Genomic DNA, 17,072 nt, shown 5'->3' with positions numbered 1-17,072 from the left:
GTCGCATTTTCTGATGAAATTTACAGCGTAACTCGAAAAATTCGTAAGTAGGGACAATCATAAGTCGGTGTCACTGTATATTCGAAGGTTACATCTTTTCCCAGGAGTTGCCTTCTTGTTGGTCCTGTATAATAAGATAAGGAAAGGAGGAGTCTTTGCAGGTAACTAAAAATGAGCTATGGTGCTTACAGTCTCCAAATTATAGAAATATTATATTCTTGCATTTAACTACCATCCCATTAATCATAATTGTTAACTGTGCAAGCTACTGTACACTGTTGGAAAAATGGTAAATGTTGGATTGATTTGGCATAAATATATTTTGTCTAGATGATAGTGTCTAGAGCGAATCCCAAACACCATATATGACACCCGATGCCTCTGGTCATCTATTAGTAAATAAGTGCCTAGGGGTTAGGCAACTGTTGTAAGTTACATCCTTGGGCAGGTTGGTCATTGACCTAAATGGAACTTGATCAGCCTGAGAGGTATCCCATCCTCACCAATGGGAAACAAATCATTTGTCGTAATTTCTCCGCTTCCTTATCGCTGCAAGCAAACAGCGACTGGTCTATCCACTCCTATCTGACCGCCCCCACAAAAAAAAAAAAATGTGGAATCCTTTGGTAAATAATTTCAGCGAATATATTATCCACTTCTTATTTTCTTTCTTGCAGATTCAGCCCAATAAGAGGATCTCATCAGAGGGCGCTCTCAGACACACCTATTTTGCCGAGTTACCCCAACAGATATACGAACTAGATGCCGGTATGTAAGACTGTTCATACATTTCCAGAATTAAGGTAAATTTTATTTCTGAAGATGTCTAATATTGATCTAATGCATTTGAGGGAAACCATTCTGGAAACCTCACCAAGTGGATAATGTTCAGTCCTGAACCACTAACATTGTTTGCTATTTCCACAAGTTTATACAGCATTGCATTTGTAAAAAAAAAATCTTACCTGTACTTAGTATTACCAATATCATCACCACTGCCACAGTCACTGTCATCACCACCACCACCATCACAGTCACTGACATCACCACCACCACAGTCACTATCATCACCACCACCACAGTCACTGCCATCACCACCACAGTCACTAACATCACCACCACCACAGTCACTGCCATCACCACCACAGTCACTGCCATCACCACCACCACCAGTCACTATCATCACCACCACCACAGTCACTGACATCACCACCACCACCACAGTCACTGACATCACCACTACCACAGTCACTGCCATCGATTGCCCCCACCAGTCACTGCCATCGATTGCCCCCACCAGTCACTGCCATCGATTGCCCCCACCAGTCACTGCCATCGATTGCCCCCACCAGTCACTGCCATCGATTGCCCCCACCAGTCACTGCCATCGATTGCCCCCACCAGTCACTGCCATCGATTGCCCCCACCAGTCACTGCCATCGATCGCCCCCACCAGTCACTGCCATCGATCGCCTCCACCAGTCACTGCCATCGATCGCCACCACCAGTTGCTACCCCCCCCCCCCCCCACACACACACACACACACACGCACGCAGATTTGTTAGCCTCGTCTTGGAGACACTCGTGTATCAACACGTCAAGCAGGCCACAAGAATGAGAAGGGGATGTTCCTTCAGTACTGGATCTAATATTCACCAGGAAAGAAGAAGAAAAGGTATTTGACATCCAGTACCTTCCTCCCTTGGGAAAGAGTGATCACGTTCTCTTGGACATTAAATATGCTCTGCGATATAATCTAGTAGATAATGGGGACACTGAAACAGTTGTTAAACTCGATTTCAAGAGAGGACGCTATGGGGAACTTAGAAATTTTTTTCATGGGCATAATTGGACAAACTTGTTGCTAGGCAAGGAAGTAAATGAGATGTACGCCATATTTTACGAAATATACGATGAAGGCACACAAACATTCATACCAAAACAGAAATGCAGATGTAGGAAACACGGTTGGTTCAACAGAAATTGCGAGAAGGTCAGAGATCAAAAGACATAAGCATGGAATGATTATAGGAAGAGGCCAAACCCCCAAACATATCAGCGATACAAAGATGCAAGAAACAACTACACATCAGTAAGGAGAGAGGCAGAGAGTAACTTTGAGAACGGTATAGCAGACAAATGTAAATTGGATCCAGACTTTTTCTATAAATTCATTAAAAGCAAGCTGCAGGTAAAGGATAATATTCAGAGGTTGAAAATGGGGGGACAGATACACGGAAAATGAAAAGGAAATGTGTGACACATTAAACAAAAAGTTCCAAAGTGTGATTGTACAAAAGGAGATCTTCAGAGAACCAGACACAATAAGAATTCCAGAGAACAGCATAGAGGGGTCTAGAGACGAAGTGAAACAAATGCTCTTGGAGCTAAGTAAGCAGTTGGCCCAGATGGAGTTTCACCATCTTCACCAGTTTCATCAAAAAGGTGACACCCCTAGGGTCAACACTTGCAGCAGAGGAGCTCCAGCATATTTCAACAATCCTAAGTATTGTAGTACAGGTTGATGGTAGTGAGTGGTGTCCCAGAGAACATAAAGGTATAGTGCTCTTGAAAAATAGGTGAGATAACAGGAAAGTGCTAAGGGAAGTGAAAAATCGGATGAGAAAAAGTTGCCCTAGTGTTTACAGTGCAGAGAAGAACATTCAAGATGGCCACTGGCAAGGGGAAAAACAAAACAGAGCTTGATTTTGAGGGATTCAATGAAGAAAGCATTGATATTAGCAGTCTACATAACAAGTTGGTAAATTTAGATACTATAGTGAACTCTCATGTAGAAATAATTAGTAAATTGAAAGAAAGTAATGACCATTTGAATAGCAAAGTTTTATGTCTTGAGGGTTTAGTGAAAGACTTGCGCAAGGATAAGAATCAATTGGAAACAAATTGCAAAGCCATGGAAGAAGAAAATAAACTCTTAAAAATAGCTTTGGAAGAAGTTAAAGTAAATTTAAACATAAATGACTACAATAGGTTAGGCAAGGAAATTCAACAGGAGAAACAGCTTTTGTCAGCACAGATGGAGGAAGTTACACAGGGAATAGAACAGTGCAAGAAAGATATGCAACTCACTTATGCACAAGTGGCCAAGGAGAAGGAAAAAATAGAAGAAGCAGTAAAGGAAGTCAAACACTGCAGCAACCAAGATAAAACAAACATTAGGCTAGAAGTGAGGAAAGAATTGGCATCTAACCCGAAGTTAGTGCAAAACACAGTTGATCGGAGTAAGTCCCTGATCATTTTTGGCTGCAAAGAAAAGGCGATAACATCTAGGTCAGAAAGAGCTGTAGAAGAAGCTAAAGTAGTAGATAAAATTGTTGGCCTCGTGGAAGGTCTTACAAACAGAGAGAATGTGTGCGACTACAGGAGAATAGGCAGGTACGTAAAAGGGAAAGATCGACCTTTGAGGATCACCCTAAACGGTGCCAAACAGATGGAAGAAGTACTAAGGAATGCTAGAAAATTGCAAAGGGATGAGGATGGGAAAGGGTGGTCGTTAAGACGAGATCTTTCAAAAGAAGATAGAGAGAAGCTGAAACTGAACCTCGCCGAGGCAAAACATTTAAATGAGAGCAGGAATGAAGAAGAAATAAATTCTTTTTTCTACAAAGTGATAGGGGTAGGCAAACCAGTAAAGTGGTACATAAAGGCAAACCAACAAAATCAATAGAGAGAGGGGGAGTGAAGAATAAGGAGAGGGGGAACAAGTTCCTGAAGATTGCATACACCAACATAGATGGAGTGAGATCGAAGGTACTGGAGTTAAGTGATGTAATACAGCTGCAGACACCAGACATTGTTGCACTCACGGAGACAAAACTTGAAGATGTAATTTTAAATGAGGTCATATTCCCAAGGGGCTACTCAATTTGGAGACGGGACAGAAAAATTAGGAAAGGCGGTGGCGTTGCTGTGCTGGTAAAAGAACACCTAAAGGTGAAGGAAATAATGACTGCCAATCCACAAGAAGTTGACATAATAGCACTAGAGATCTGCTATGAGGATGATAAACTAATGATGATAAATGCATATAGTCCACCGCCAAGCAGCACATGGTCAAAGGAGGAGCTAGATAGTAAACGTCAAGGTCTTATAACAATAATGAGAGAGATTATAGCGAGAGCGGATAACGATAGATCACGACTGTTGATAGTCGGTGACTTCAACTTGAAATCCATAGACTGGGAAGCATATGAAGCTAAAACAGAAGATTTTTGGACCTGTAAATTTGTAGACCTCATCCTGGAAACATTCTTGTATCAACATGTTAAACAAGCTACGAGGATGAGGGAAGGGGACGTTCCCTCCATGCTAGATTTGATATTTACCAGGAAGGAGGAAGAGATATTTGACATTCAGTACCTTCCTCCCTTGGGTAAAAGTGACCATGTCTTTTTGGGAATAAAGTATGCAATGCATTATAAGCTGGAAGAAAATAAGGAGGTTGAAGCAGTTGAAAAACCAGACTTCAGGAGAGGACATTATGGTGACCTTAGAAATTTTTTTAGTGAGTATAATTGGACAGACTTGATGCTAGGCAAGGAAGTGAATGAGATGTATGGCAAGTTTTGTGAAATATATGATAAAGGCACAAAAAAAATTTATACAAAAACAGAGATGCAGAACTAGGAAACAGGATTGGTTCAATAGAAATTGCGAGGGGGCTAGAGACCGAAAGACACAAAAATGGAATCAATACAGGAAGAGGCCGAACCCCCAAACATACCAGCGATACAAAGATGCGAGAAACAACTACACGGCAGTGAGGAGAGAGGCAGAAAGAAATTTTGAAAAAGGGATTGCGGACAAATGTAAAACAGAACCAGGTCTATTCTATAAATTCATAAACAACAAATTGCAGGTAAAGGATAATATTCAGAGGTTGAAAATGGGAAATAGATTCACGGAAGATGAAAAGGAAATGTGTGAAACACTAAACGAAAAGTTCCAAAGTGTGTTTGTACAAAATGAAATCTTTAGGGAACCAGATACAATAAGAATTCCAGAGAACAACATAGAACACATAGAGGTGTCTAGAGACGAAGTGGAAAAAATGCTCAAGGAGCTCGGTAAGAACAAAGCAGCTGGCCCAGATGGCGTTTCACCATGGGTTCTGAGAGAATGTGCATCTGAGCTCAGCATTCCACTTCACCTGATCTTTCAGGCATCCCTGTGTACAGGAATCGTAGCAGACGGGTGGAAACAGGCTAACATAGTTCCAATCTACAAAAGTGGCAGCAGGGAAGACCCCCTCAATTATAGACCTGTATCATTGACAAGTGTAATAGTGAAAGTATTGGAAAAACTAATCAAAACTAAATGGGTAGAACACCTAGAGAGAAATGATATAATATCAGACAGACAGTATGGTTTTCGATCTGGAAGATCCTGTGTATCGAATTTACTCAGTTTCTATGATCGAGCCACAGAGATATTACAGGAAAGAGATGGTTGGGTTGACTGCATCTATCTGGACCTAAAAAAGGCTTTCGACAGAGTTCCACATAAGAGGTTGTTCTGGAAACTGGAAAATATTGGAGGGGTGACAGGTAAGCTTCTATCATGGATGAAAAATTTTCTGACTGATAGAAAAATGAGGGCAGTAATCAGAGGCAATGTATCAGAATGGAGAAATGTCACAAGTGGAGTACCACAGGGTTCAGTTCTTGCACCAGTGATGTTTATTGTGTACATAAATGATCTACCAGTTGGTATACAGAATTATATGAACATGTTTGCTGATGATGCTAAGATAATAGGAAGGATAAGAAATTTAGATGACTGTCATGCCCTTCAAGAAGACCTGGACAAAATAAGTATATGGAGCACCACTTGGCAAATGGAATTTAATGTTAATAAATGTCATGTTATGGAATGTGGAATAGGAGAACATAGACCCCACACAACCTATATATTATGTGAGAAATCTTTAAAGAATTCTGATAAAGAAAGAGATCTAGGAGTGGTTCTAGATAGAAAACTATCACCTGAGGACCACATAAAGAATATTGTGCAAGGAGCCTATGCTATGCTTTCTAACTTCAGAATTGCATTTAAATACATGGATGGCGATATACTAAAGAAATTGTTCATGACTTTTGTTAGGCCAAAGCTAGAATATGCAGCTGTTGTGTGGTGCCCATATCTTAAGAAGCACATCAACAAACTGGAAAAGGTGCAAAGACATGCTACTAAGTGGCTCCCAGAACTGAAGGGCAAGAGCTACGAGGAGAGGTTAGAAGCATTAAATATGCCAAAACTAGAAGACAGAAGAAAAAGAGGTGATATGATCACTACATACAAAATAGTTACAGGAATTGATAAAATCGACAGGGAAGACTTCCTGAGACCTGGAATTTCAAGAACAAGAGGTCATAGATTTAAACTAGCTAAACACAGATGCCGAAGAAATATAAGAAAATTCACCTTCGCAAATAGAGTGGTAGACGGTTGGAACAAGTTAAGTGAGAAGGTGGTGGAGGCCAAGACCGTCAGTAGTTTCAAAGCGTTATATGACAAAGAGTGCTGGGAAGACGGGACACCACGAGCGTAGCTCTCATCCTGTAACTACACTTAGGTAATTACACTTAGGTAATTACCATGGATTCTGAGAGAATGTGCAACTGAGCTGAACTGAGAATGTGCCTACCACCACCACCACCACTGACCAGAAGCATTATGGTCAGAATGCCTTTAGTAAAGATGTGCACAGAATGCAACAAGGAAGTAGATTACCACCAGTGATTCCAGTGCCAACAATGTTCAGCAGCCATACACAGTAAATGTGCCAATATGTCAAATAATGCCAGGAGAATTGGTCCCAGAGACCACTTGGAGTACTGGTTCTGCAAAAAGGATAATATTACTGTCTTGAAGATGATCGCAATTCTGGATAAAACGCCAGCAGAGCATAGAGAATCACTTCTAACAGCCTGCACGGAAATCTCCAATGTTTTTAAACAAATTGTCAAGGACACCCAGGCAGAAACAGAATTGGAGCTACATCTCAGCATGTCGGGGCCGGATGCGACGTTGGCGGCGGGGCCGGATGCGACGTTGGCGTCAGGGCCGGATGCTATGCTGGCGCCGGACGCGACGTTGGGGTTGGGCGCAGTGTCGGCGCCTGAACCGGGCACAATATTGGCGCAAGGGATTTTGAGACAAACAAAACATGAACCCAAAATCTGCTGATATTATAAATGGGGTATCTGTAAGCATGGGATATCGGGGAGAACAAATGGACTACGTAAATATGATCACCCCAGAAAGTGCAGGACCCTTCTTAGTACAGGTAAATGTACCAAAAGCTGTGATCTCTCTCACCCAGAACTGTGCAAGAACTCTTTAAATAAGAATGAATGTTTCAACACACAATGTCCAGCTTTTCATATAAAAGGTACCAAGCGAATAAGACGGGCAAACCATCTCGATGAAAGCAGCCACAACACTATTTACCAGGATGATTTTTTAGCAAGAGGAGGAGGAGAAGAATGGCTAAAAATGTCCAGACTCTACCATCAACTCGGTCAAATGCTAGAGAGGACGCAAACACAGTGGCCTCCTTACCAGAGCCTCAGATATTAACACCAAGTAAAGCATCCAGCACTTCCACAAACATAACATCATTCTTTTTGCCAACATTCAGGGTATAAAAACACGCAAATGTAACAAAGTGCACTTCATAGATGGCCTCTTACATGAGGCAAATGCAGTGTTTGCAGCCCTAACAGAAACTCACACCAAGGACTACCATGATGGTGAAATATGGATTTCGGAGTACAATCTTTTCAGATGTGACAGGAAACACAGGCTACAGGGTGGGGTCAGCCTCTACATCAAAGACACACTCATCTGTACTGAGCTGCTAAACACCACAAATGATATGGTGGAACTGCTAATAATCAAAATAGAGATCTTAAATGTAGTTATTGTCCTTGTATATAAGTCACCGGAGGCAAATCATCAGCAGTTTAAAGACCAACTAATGAAAATAGAACACTGCTTAGAAAACCTCACAAATCCAACCCCGAACATCATCCTGCTTGGGGACTTTAACCTACGGCACCTGAAATGGAAGACCATAGCTGATACGGTTGTATCGGAGAGAATTCCAGGAAGTAGCCTAAATGAACAGGCACATGCAAATGACCTGATGTTCAACAGGTTTGCCTTAAACCAGCAAATAGTAGAATAAACTAGGAAGGAGAACACGCTGGACCTCATTTTCACTAATAATGATGAATTGATCCGGAACATAATGATTACAAATACCTGTTACTCAGATCACAACTTAATTGAAGTTCTGACTAGCATGGGGAGTAAACCTTCAAAACCAGTCCCGATTCCTGATGGAGGAGATTTCAGCAAATTCAACTTCAATAATAAACAGATAAACTGGGAACAAATAAACCAAGACTTCACAGAAAGAAGCTGGAAAGAACAGCTAGAAAATGCAAACCTGAACCAGTGCCTGGAAAAAATAAGCTCAGTAGCAATAGAAATATGCTCAAACTGCATACTCCTAAGAAAAAAGAGGAAGAGATGCGGATTGGAATGGGAACGTTGTTCCCTCTATAGGTGAAGAAAATGAATCGTGGAACAACTTGAGTCGCACCCTATCTCAAGAACGGCGAAGAAGGGTAGGTAGAGAAATAGAAACAATTGAATTAAAGCTACAAGAATCATACAAAACCCAGGAGAGGCAAAGAGAGTAAAAGGCCATCAGTGAAATAGAGAGAAATCCGAAATATTTCTACTATGCAAAATCAAGATCAAAATTCACATCTAGTATCGGGCCCCTGCGAAAGGGAGATAGAACTTTCACTGTTGACAACAAAGAAATGAGTGAAATACTGAGGAATCAGTATGACGGTTTTCAGCGAGCCACTGAACACACTGAAGATTGATAACTCAAATGAATTTTTCATGGATATGATACCAACATCAAATCATATATCAGATGTCACCTATCCCCACTGGATTTTGAAGAAGCCATAGACAGTATGCCTATGCACTCTGCACCAGGCCCCGACTCTTGGAACTCTATATTCATCAAGAACTGTAAAAAACCGCTATCACAGGCGCTTTACATTCTTTGGCAACAAAGCCTAGATACTGGCATTATCCCTGACATATTAAAAACAGCAGAGATAGCACCGCTCCATAAAGGAGGAAATAAGGCAGAGGCAAAAAATTAGACCGATATCACTAACATCGCACATCATAAAAATCTTGAGAGAGTGCCAAGTACTGTAGTAAGATCACAAAATACATGGAATCACAGCATCTCTCCATAACCCTGGACACCATGGTTTCAGAACAGGGCGCTCTTGCCTATCACAGTTGCTGGACCACTATGACATGGCACTAGATGCCATGGAAGACAAACAAAACGCTGATGTAATTTACAGATTTCGCAAAACCCTTTGACAAATGTGACCATGGTGTTATTGCACATAAAATGCGTTCAAAAGGAATTACCAGAAAAATAGGCAGATGGATCTACAATTTCCTGACTAATAGAACCCAATGTGTAATAGTCAACAAAATAAAATCTGGACCATCAACCATAAAGAGCTCAGTCCCCTAGGGTACTGTGCTTGCTCCAGTACTTTTTCTCATCCTTATATCGGACATAGACAAGGACACAACCTATAGTACTGTATCATCCTTTGCAGATGACACTAGGATTTTTATGAAAATAGACAACATAGAGGACACGGCACACCTCTAATCAGATGTAAATCAGGTCTTTCTATGGGCTACAGAAAATAACATGGTGTTTAACAAAGATAAGTTTCAGCTCATGCGCTACGGAAAGAATGAAAATATAAAAGCGGAAACCACGTAAAAAACTCGGTCAAATGATAACATTGAACGGAAAGGCAATGTAAAGGATTTGGATGTACTGATGTCGGAAGACCTTACATTTAAAGAACACAATAAAGTAGGCGTCACAACTGCAAGAAAAATGACAGATTGGATAACAAGAACCTTTAACACTAGAGATGCTATACCGATGATGATACTTTTCAAGACACTAGGCTCTCTAGAGTGGAATACTGCTGCACAATGACAGCCCCTTTCAAAGCTGAAGAAATTGCTGACCTGTAGAGTGTGCAGAGATCCTTTACTGCTAGAATCCACTCAGGAAAACATCTAAACTATTGGGACTGACTAAAGAGCCTAAACCTGTATTCTCTTGAGCGCAGGCGGGAGAGATACATAATAATTTACACATTGAAAATAGTAGAGGGGCTGGTCCCAAACCTGCACACAGAAGTAACAGCACATGAGACCAGAAGGCATGGCAGGATGTGCAGAATACCCCCGTTGAGGAGCAGAGGTGCAACAGTTACTCTGAAAGAGAACTATCAACATCAGAGGCCCGAGACTGTTCAACACACTTGCACTACACATAAGGAGCATAACTGGCCGACCCCTCAGTGTTCAAGAGAGAACTTGACAAACATCTCCAAAGGATACCCGATCAACCAGGCTGTGACTCATACGTCAGGCTGCAAGCAGCCGCGTCCAACAGCCTGGTTGACCAGTCCAGCAACGAGGAGGCCTGGTCGATGACTGGGACGCAGGGCCGCTGAGCCCCGGAATCACCTCAAGGTAACCTCAAGGTAAGGAGCTCAGCATTCTACTTCAGCTGATTTTTCAGACATCCCTGTGTACAGGAATCATAGCAGATATGTGGAAAAAGGCTAACATAGTTCCAATCTCCAAAAGTGGCAGCAGGGAAGACCCCCCCTCAATTACAGACCTGTATCATTGACAAGTGTAATACAGCGTAGTCAAAATATTGGAAAAAATAATAAAAACTAAATGGGTAGAACACCTGGAGAGAAATGATATAATATCAGACAGACAGTATGGTTTTTGATCTGGAAGATCCTGTGTATCGAATTTACTCAGTTTCTATGATCGAGCCACAGAGATTTTACAGGCTTTCGAAAGCCTAAAAAAGGCTTTCGACTGAGTTCCACATAAGAGGTTGTTCTGGAAACTGGAAAATATTGGAGGGGTGACAGGTAAGCTTCTAACATGGATGAAAAATTTTCTAACTGATAGAAAAATGAGGGCAGTAATCAGAGGCAATGTATCGGACTGGAGAAATGTCACAAGTGGAGTACCACAAGGTTCAGTTCTTGCACCGGTGATGTTCATTGTCTACATAAATGATCTACCAGATGGAATACAAAATTATATGAACATATTTGCTGATGATGCTAAGATAATAGAGAAGATAAGAAACCTAGATGATTGTCATGCCCTTCAAGAAGACCTGGACAAAATAAGTATATGGAGCACCACTTGGCAAATGGAATTTAATGTGAATAACTGCCATGTTATGGAATGTGGAATAGGTGAACATAGACCCCACACAACCTATAAATTATGAGAAATCTTTAAAGAATTCTGATAAAGAAAGAGATCTAGAGGTGGTTCTAGATAGAAAACTATCACCGGAGAACTATGTAAAGAATGTTGTGCGAGGAGCCTATGCTACGCTTTCTTACTTCAGAAGTGCTTTTAAATACATGGATGGCGAAATACTAAAGAAATTGTTCACGACTTTTGTTAGGCCAAAGCTCGAATATGCAGTGGTTGTGTGGTGCCCATATCTTAAGAAGCACATCAACAAACTGGAAAAGGTGCAGAGACATGCTACTAAGTGGCTCCCAGAACTGAAGGGAAAGATCTATGAGGAGAGGTTAGAGGCATTAAATATACCAAAACTAGAAGACAGAAGAAAAAGAGGCGATATGATCACAACGTACAAAATAGTAACAGGAATTGATAAAATTGATAGGGAAGATTTCCTGAGACCTGGAACTTCAAGAACAAGAGGTCATACATTTAAACTAACTAAACAAAGATGCCAAAGAAATATAAGAAAATTCACTTTCGCAAACAAATTGTTAGACGGTTGGAACAAGTTAAGTGAGAAGGTGGTGGAGGCCAAAACCGTCAGTAGTTTCAAAGCGTTATATGACAGTGTTGGGAAGACGGGACACCACGAGCGTAGCTCTCATCCTGTAACTACACTTAGGTAATAACACTCTCACACACTCTCTCACTCACACTCGCGCGCACTCACTCACTCGCTCTCTCACTCGCTCACTCTCACAGTCACTGTCTGTCTCAGTATCTGTCTGTCTCGGTATCTGTCTGTCTCTTTCTCTCTCAAAGCCACGAAGGAAGTCGCTTCTCAAAAGTATGCTTAGATGATATTTTCGTTTCCCTGTGTTTCCATTGTTTTTTCTGGGGGGCTCCCCAGAAAAAGATTTTTCCTTCGGCTCCCCGGAGCTATCCAGGCTGATGTGGATACTGTATATTAGACTTTGGCATCAGTCAATGTGAATGGAGTTCTAGGCCTACCAGCGACCTTGTGGTATGGGGAAAGTCTTCTCTGGTGGTGCGTAAGCCAGAAGTAATCTTACAAGTACTCGGGCTGCATGCGCCTAGGGTCATCTTCCCTAGGTGCCCTGTAAGCACTCTCTTGGGGCTTGGGGGCCACCTTCCACAAGTCACTTTGGGATCTTCCTCTGCTTGGTCGTTTGCTGCTCGGTGATCGGCCGCCCTTAGTGCTGGGGTATTTTCTGCACCCTTGTTTGTCTTTGGGAAGGGGTAGTTTGCACTGGTAGGAGCGCAGGGTACTGCACAGCTAGTTATCACCTCTTATAGCAGCCAGCTCTGTTCCGCCTGCGCACATTGTCCTCTTGCGGGGGTTTTCTTTTATTTTTGTTTTTCTGGTGAAGGGTCTGCCCCTTGTGTTAGGTTGTTACCATTGTCTTGGTGGTACCTCCACTAGGTCCCCATGAGTGGACACGTTTAGGGGTTCAGCTTTTAGAAGTTTGGTTGGTAGACTTGGGCGCCGGTTCGTAGTACCCTGCCTGGGCTTCTCTTAGTGATACCAGTCTAAGGGGCCTGGGAAACCCCGTTGGGGCGCATGGGGTTCAATAAATGCGACCCCTGGGTCCCCTCTTGCCTTGTGTGAATTTGAGGGTTGGTCTGTCCCCTTGCCTCACTTTTTTGCTCATCATGCTGCCTGTTGGGTCGGTGACATCTTCGACCCGGGGTCCTGCGAGTTTTGTTGCTTGTTAGTGACTCTGTTCACCTTGTCCATTGATGACTATACGGGTGCAGGCAGCTCAGGAGTTGCATGCTAGGTTTAGTTTGCTGCAATGTGCTAGGTTAATTGCTGCACCAGAAGCCCCAAAGCTGCTCCGTTTTGGTTCTAGGGACCAGGATTTGGGGGTGTTGGTCGCTTCAACCTTGGTTCAGTTCGCACCCCCTCGTTCTTTCCCTTCTGTGGTGTATTCTGGTGTTGCGGTGTATACCCCCCTCCTGCTTCCGGCTCTGAAGCATCTGAGGACTTCGGGGTCTTGGCGGGGTTTAGCTGGTTTTGAGACTTAGGCAGCCTCGGGGGAAACCTCTTCCAGGGTGGTGACGGGCATTTGAGGCGGTTCCTCCAGCCGTGGCGTCGGGGTTTGGCTGACGCCCCCTCCCTTCTGCCTTTCCGGCTGTCCCAGCTTTTGCTTTTGAGGCCGGGGCTTTGAAGGACAACTCGGCCCAGGGTCCTGGTATGGAAGTTTCTCAGGTTGGGGAGGGGCTGACTTGGGGACTTTGGGCTCCATTGGACCCAACCCGAGTTTTTTCTACTCTCCGAGCAGGGCTTACAGTGGCAAGGAGTGGGGTTTTCTTCCCCTTTCCACCCCTCCCATATACGTGTTGGATTTGGTGTCGGCCCCTCCCTGGGTTCAGTTCTGTGTCCCTTCAGGTTCATCGGTTCCATCTTTCTGGAGGTTTTTTACTTTCTGAACCTCATGAGGCAGAAGAAGCCACTGCGGCTTACCTCCTGTGCAACCTGGATTACACTTCTATTATGAATCCGTCTTCATTCAGGTTTGGGTCCGTCTTCCTTCTGGGTTCAATATGAGGTTCCAGAGTTGTCCTGGCTAGTGGATTGCTCTGTGTTTGAATGCTTGGTGTACTTTGTCGTACCCGCATGCTTGTGTGGCGCGAGGTGCTGACAGTGGTTCAGGTTTTCCTGAGGGGCAAGTTGGGCACCTCACTGCATGCTTGTTCGCCCCTGCCCTTCCTCGGGATGTTGGCATGGTGCAGCTTCATGTGCAGGTTCCCTCCCTTTTGGCTGCACTGGTTGTTGAGGACTTGAGCACTTGTGGCCTGTTGGCTTTGGTCTTGCGGTTCTTTTCCCTCCTGGAGCTGTCATCGGATCGGCTTGCATAGGGTGTGGAGGCGCTTGGAGCCATTCCTGAGACTGGTGCTTTGGTCTCGGTGACGTGTGCATTGTCTGCTCTTTTGAAGCAGTTTGCGCCCACCTTGCGGGATGCGGTGTCTTTTTCACTTTGCGTCTCGCGTGTCAGCAGATGCTCGCTTCTTCCTTGGAATCTGCTTGGGCCCTGGGGGAGGGGGGCTGGCGGGGCGGGCCTGTTCTCCTGCACTCTGTTGGGTCGTTTTGGAGTGGGTTCGCTTGAGTGTGGTCAAAACGATGACATCCCTCAGTTGGGTTTCCCCATCTGTTCCCGGTCCCGTAATGGATCTGTGCGGACCTGAGGTTCATTCTGGACTTGTCCCGGGTGAAGCCCTGGGTCTGTTGCCCCTTCTTGGACCCTTGGGTTGTTGATGCTTTTATGGTTCAGCCGGGATGCATCATGTGCTGTGTCCGGTTACGGCTCTTTGCCATTGTTTGCATGCCTCGGCTTCTGGTTCTGGGGTCGCGCTTTGGGTTGCCCCAGTTTCCCCTTCTTCCCTGTGCATGGGTTCAGGTTTCCCGGGTCGTTTGCTGGGGCCTTCAATGCTGTTGGTTGTCTTACTTTCGATTTGAATTGTGCATGGCGTATGCCTCCCGGGTGCGTCCTTTTTTTCCTTCTCTTTGGTGAAGTTGCTCCGGGAAGCCGAAGGGGCTCCCCCCAGAAAACCAGCATTAAATGTATTCAAACGCCACTTTCTGGGTGAGACCCAGATAGGTCTTGGCTTCCCGGGAACCCTCCTTCCCTCCGATCAGCAGTTTTTTGCGTGTTTATATATCCTGCCTTAGAACTGCAGGGGTGGATCCCTGGTGCGAGGGTCTTGGGCTCCCCCCTTCCCCCTCCTGGGGGTTTTGCGCAGACAAGCGATGCGATGACGTCATGCTTGTGTGCTCCTTTTCATTTGGGGGAGTTCTGTCCAATCGTTTGACTTTCAGTGGTAGTTTCAACCAGAATAAGGGTTTGTTTTGGGACGCTTACCTTTCTGGGTGCATGACCTGGTCGATGGCAGACATAAAGTGCTCCCTAACCACATGTGCATTTCTATAGGCCATTGCTCCTCGTGCCTCTCTGAGGGGGGCGGGCCAGGTTCTGGCTCGTGGTCCCCAGTAGGCCTAGAACTCCATTCATATTGACTGATGCCAAAGTCTAATATATCCATATCAGCCTGGATAGCTCCAAGGAGCCTCCAGGTCTCACCCAGAAAATGGCGTTTCATTACATTCAACACTTTTTTTTGTCTTGATCTTTTTGTGCTAAAATACAGTATATAGTATATAATTATATATATGTATATATAATGCTAACTTGTGTGTTTTCCCACCAGACCAATCAATATTTTCCGTTGGAGGAGTGCGGTTAGCACAAGAGCTTCGTAACTACCCTACTTCCGTTATCCAAGCAGCTAGAGAGATCAGAAAGTTGGTCTAGTCACCAATGAATCTCCCTTCTTCAAAATACATATACAAGATAGCATCATACATATCCTTTCACCCATTCAAGCACAAACTGGGTACTGGTGCAAACCAGTGGTATTCAGTTTGAAACAAGACAAGATTAAAGAAGAAACGTTGTACAGAGCTTGTTTTTTTTTTTTTTTTTTTTTTTGCAACCAGATCACTAGATGAGGCCATATTTACAAGGTATGCCATTAACAACACCTATTTTAACTTTCAATAGATGAAAATATTTTCAGAGTGCAACTAGCAAAATTTTTAATAATTTAGCTAAAACTGGGTACATATGTACAGTGTCCTCTCACAAATTGGAATTAAACTATACAGTACAGTAATACAAAATGAACTGAGCTTGTTGTAAATAAACGCAGGGGTTCAGATATATCTTAAAAATATTTGAATGGCTTTAACATTTTAAAATTTTTAGATCCAAATTGTTAGCAACTGTAGCCTTAACTCTTCGCATCATACCACCCATACCTGCTGTACACTGCTGTGTAAACCACTTTTAGTATACACAGCAGCAACATCCATCAGTGAATGTTCAGCAGGCTTCATTTGTTTCCTGCTCTATGTACCAGAATCTCCACAATCTGAAATAGCTAAAAATGTTTATCAGATTATTTTTTTCTGCATTTTTTATATTAGTGACAGTACTTTTCTCAATATTGTCTTCTGCTGGTAAGCTTGTAGTGTATTGACCACTCTCAAGGTTACTAATCAGTTCATTCTTTTGTCACACTGATAGCATATTGTGTTTTTACCTCTTTTTCCCCTAAGGTGATCTTCGGCATCTTGTTTTACAAAAATAATTAGGTAAATTTATAACATAATACAATAACGTCACTAAACGAATGTTAGGAATAAAATCTGAGCCGGTGACTTTGACCATACTGTAGGCACACGAGGGAAAAGCTGTTTAAGCATGATAGTTGAAGTAATGCATGTTCAATACACTACCAAGAAAAAGAAAGAAAAATCTAGTGTTACAATTTTGGCATATAAAGAAAGTACTGTATTTATAAAAATTTTGTAATAATAATAGTACTTTTTTTTTTATATTGTTTGAATAGTTATTCATCAAACAAAAAAAAAAGCTAGGTTGATGTTCATTTGTGAGTGAGTTGTTTGGTAACCTGAACTGATGTGCCAACCAGCCAATCATGTGGTGGACACGGTCCATCTCCAATTATGTACAAACTACCCAGCTTTTTAAATCATTAGAGCTCAAATTGGTGAGAGTTGCACTGTATATACACAGTGTATGTATGTATATATGTGTGGTATGTATGTATGTATGTATATATATATATA

The 17,072-nt window shown here is 42.9% G+C and overlaps 1 protein-coding gene across 1 annotated transcript in view; it reads left to right on the top strand.

The window, feature by feature from the left end:
- The window catches only part of Eip63E (cyclin dependent kinase Eip63E), a 43,462-nt gene extending 26,594 nt beyond the window's left edge, over positions 1-16,868 (top strand). Inside the window, exons 6-7 of the mRNA XM_045750471.2 lie at positions 678-768; positions 15,629-16,868. Coding sequence (XP_045606427.1) covers positions 678-768; positions 15,629-15,732 — 195 coding nt within the window. The 3' untranslated portion in view covers positions 15,733-16,868. The remainder of the gene's footprint in view (positions 1-677; positions 769-15,628) is intronic.
- The last annotated feature ends 204 nt before the right edge of the window (positions 16,869-17,072 follow it).

Source organism: Procambarus clarkii, chromosome 49, assembly GCF_040958095.1.
Source record: "Procambarus clarkii isolate CNS0578487 chromosome 49, FALCON_Pclarkii_2.0, whole genome shotgun sequence".
NCBI classification, from domain to species: domain Eukaryota; kingdom Metazoa; phylum Arthropoda; class Malacostraca; order Decapoda; family Cambaridae; genus Procambarus; species Procambarus clarkii.
This window is presented reverse-complemented; position numbering and strand designations above follow the sequence as displayed.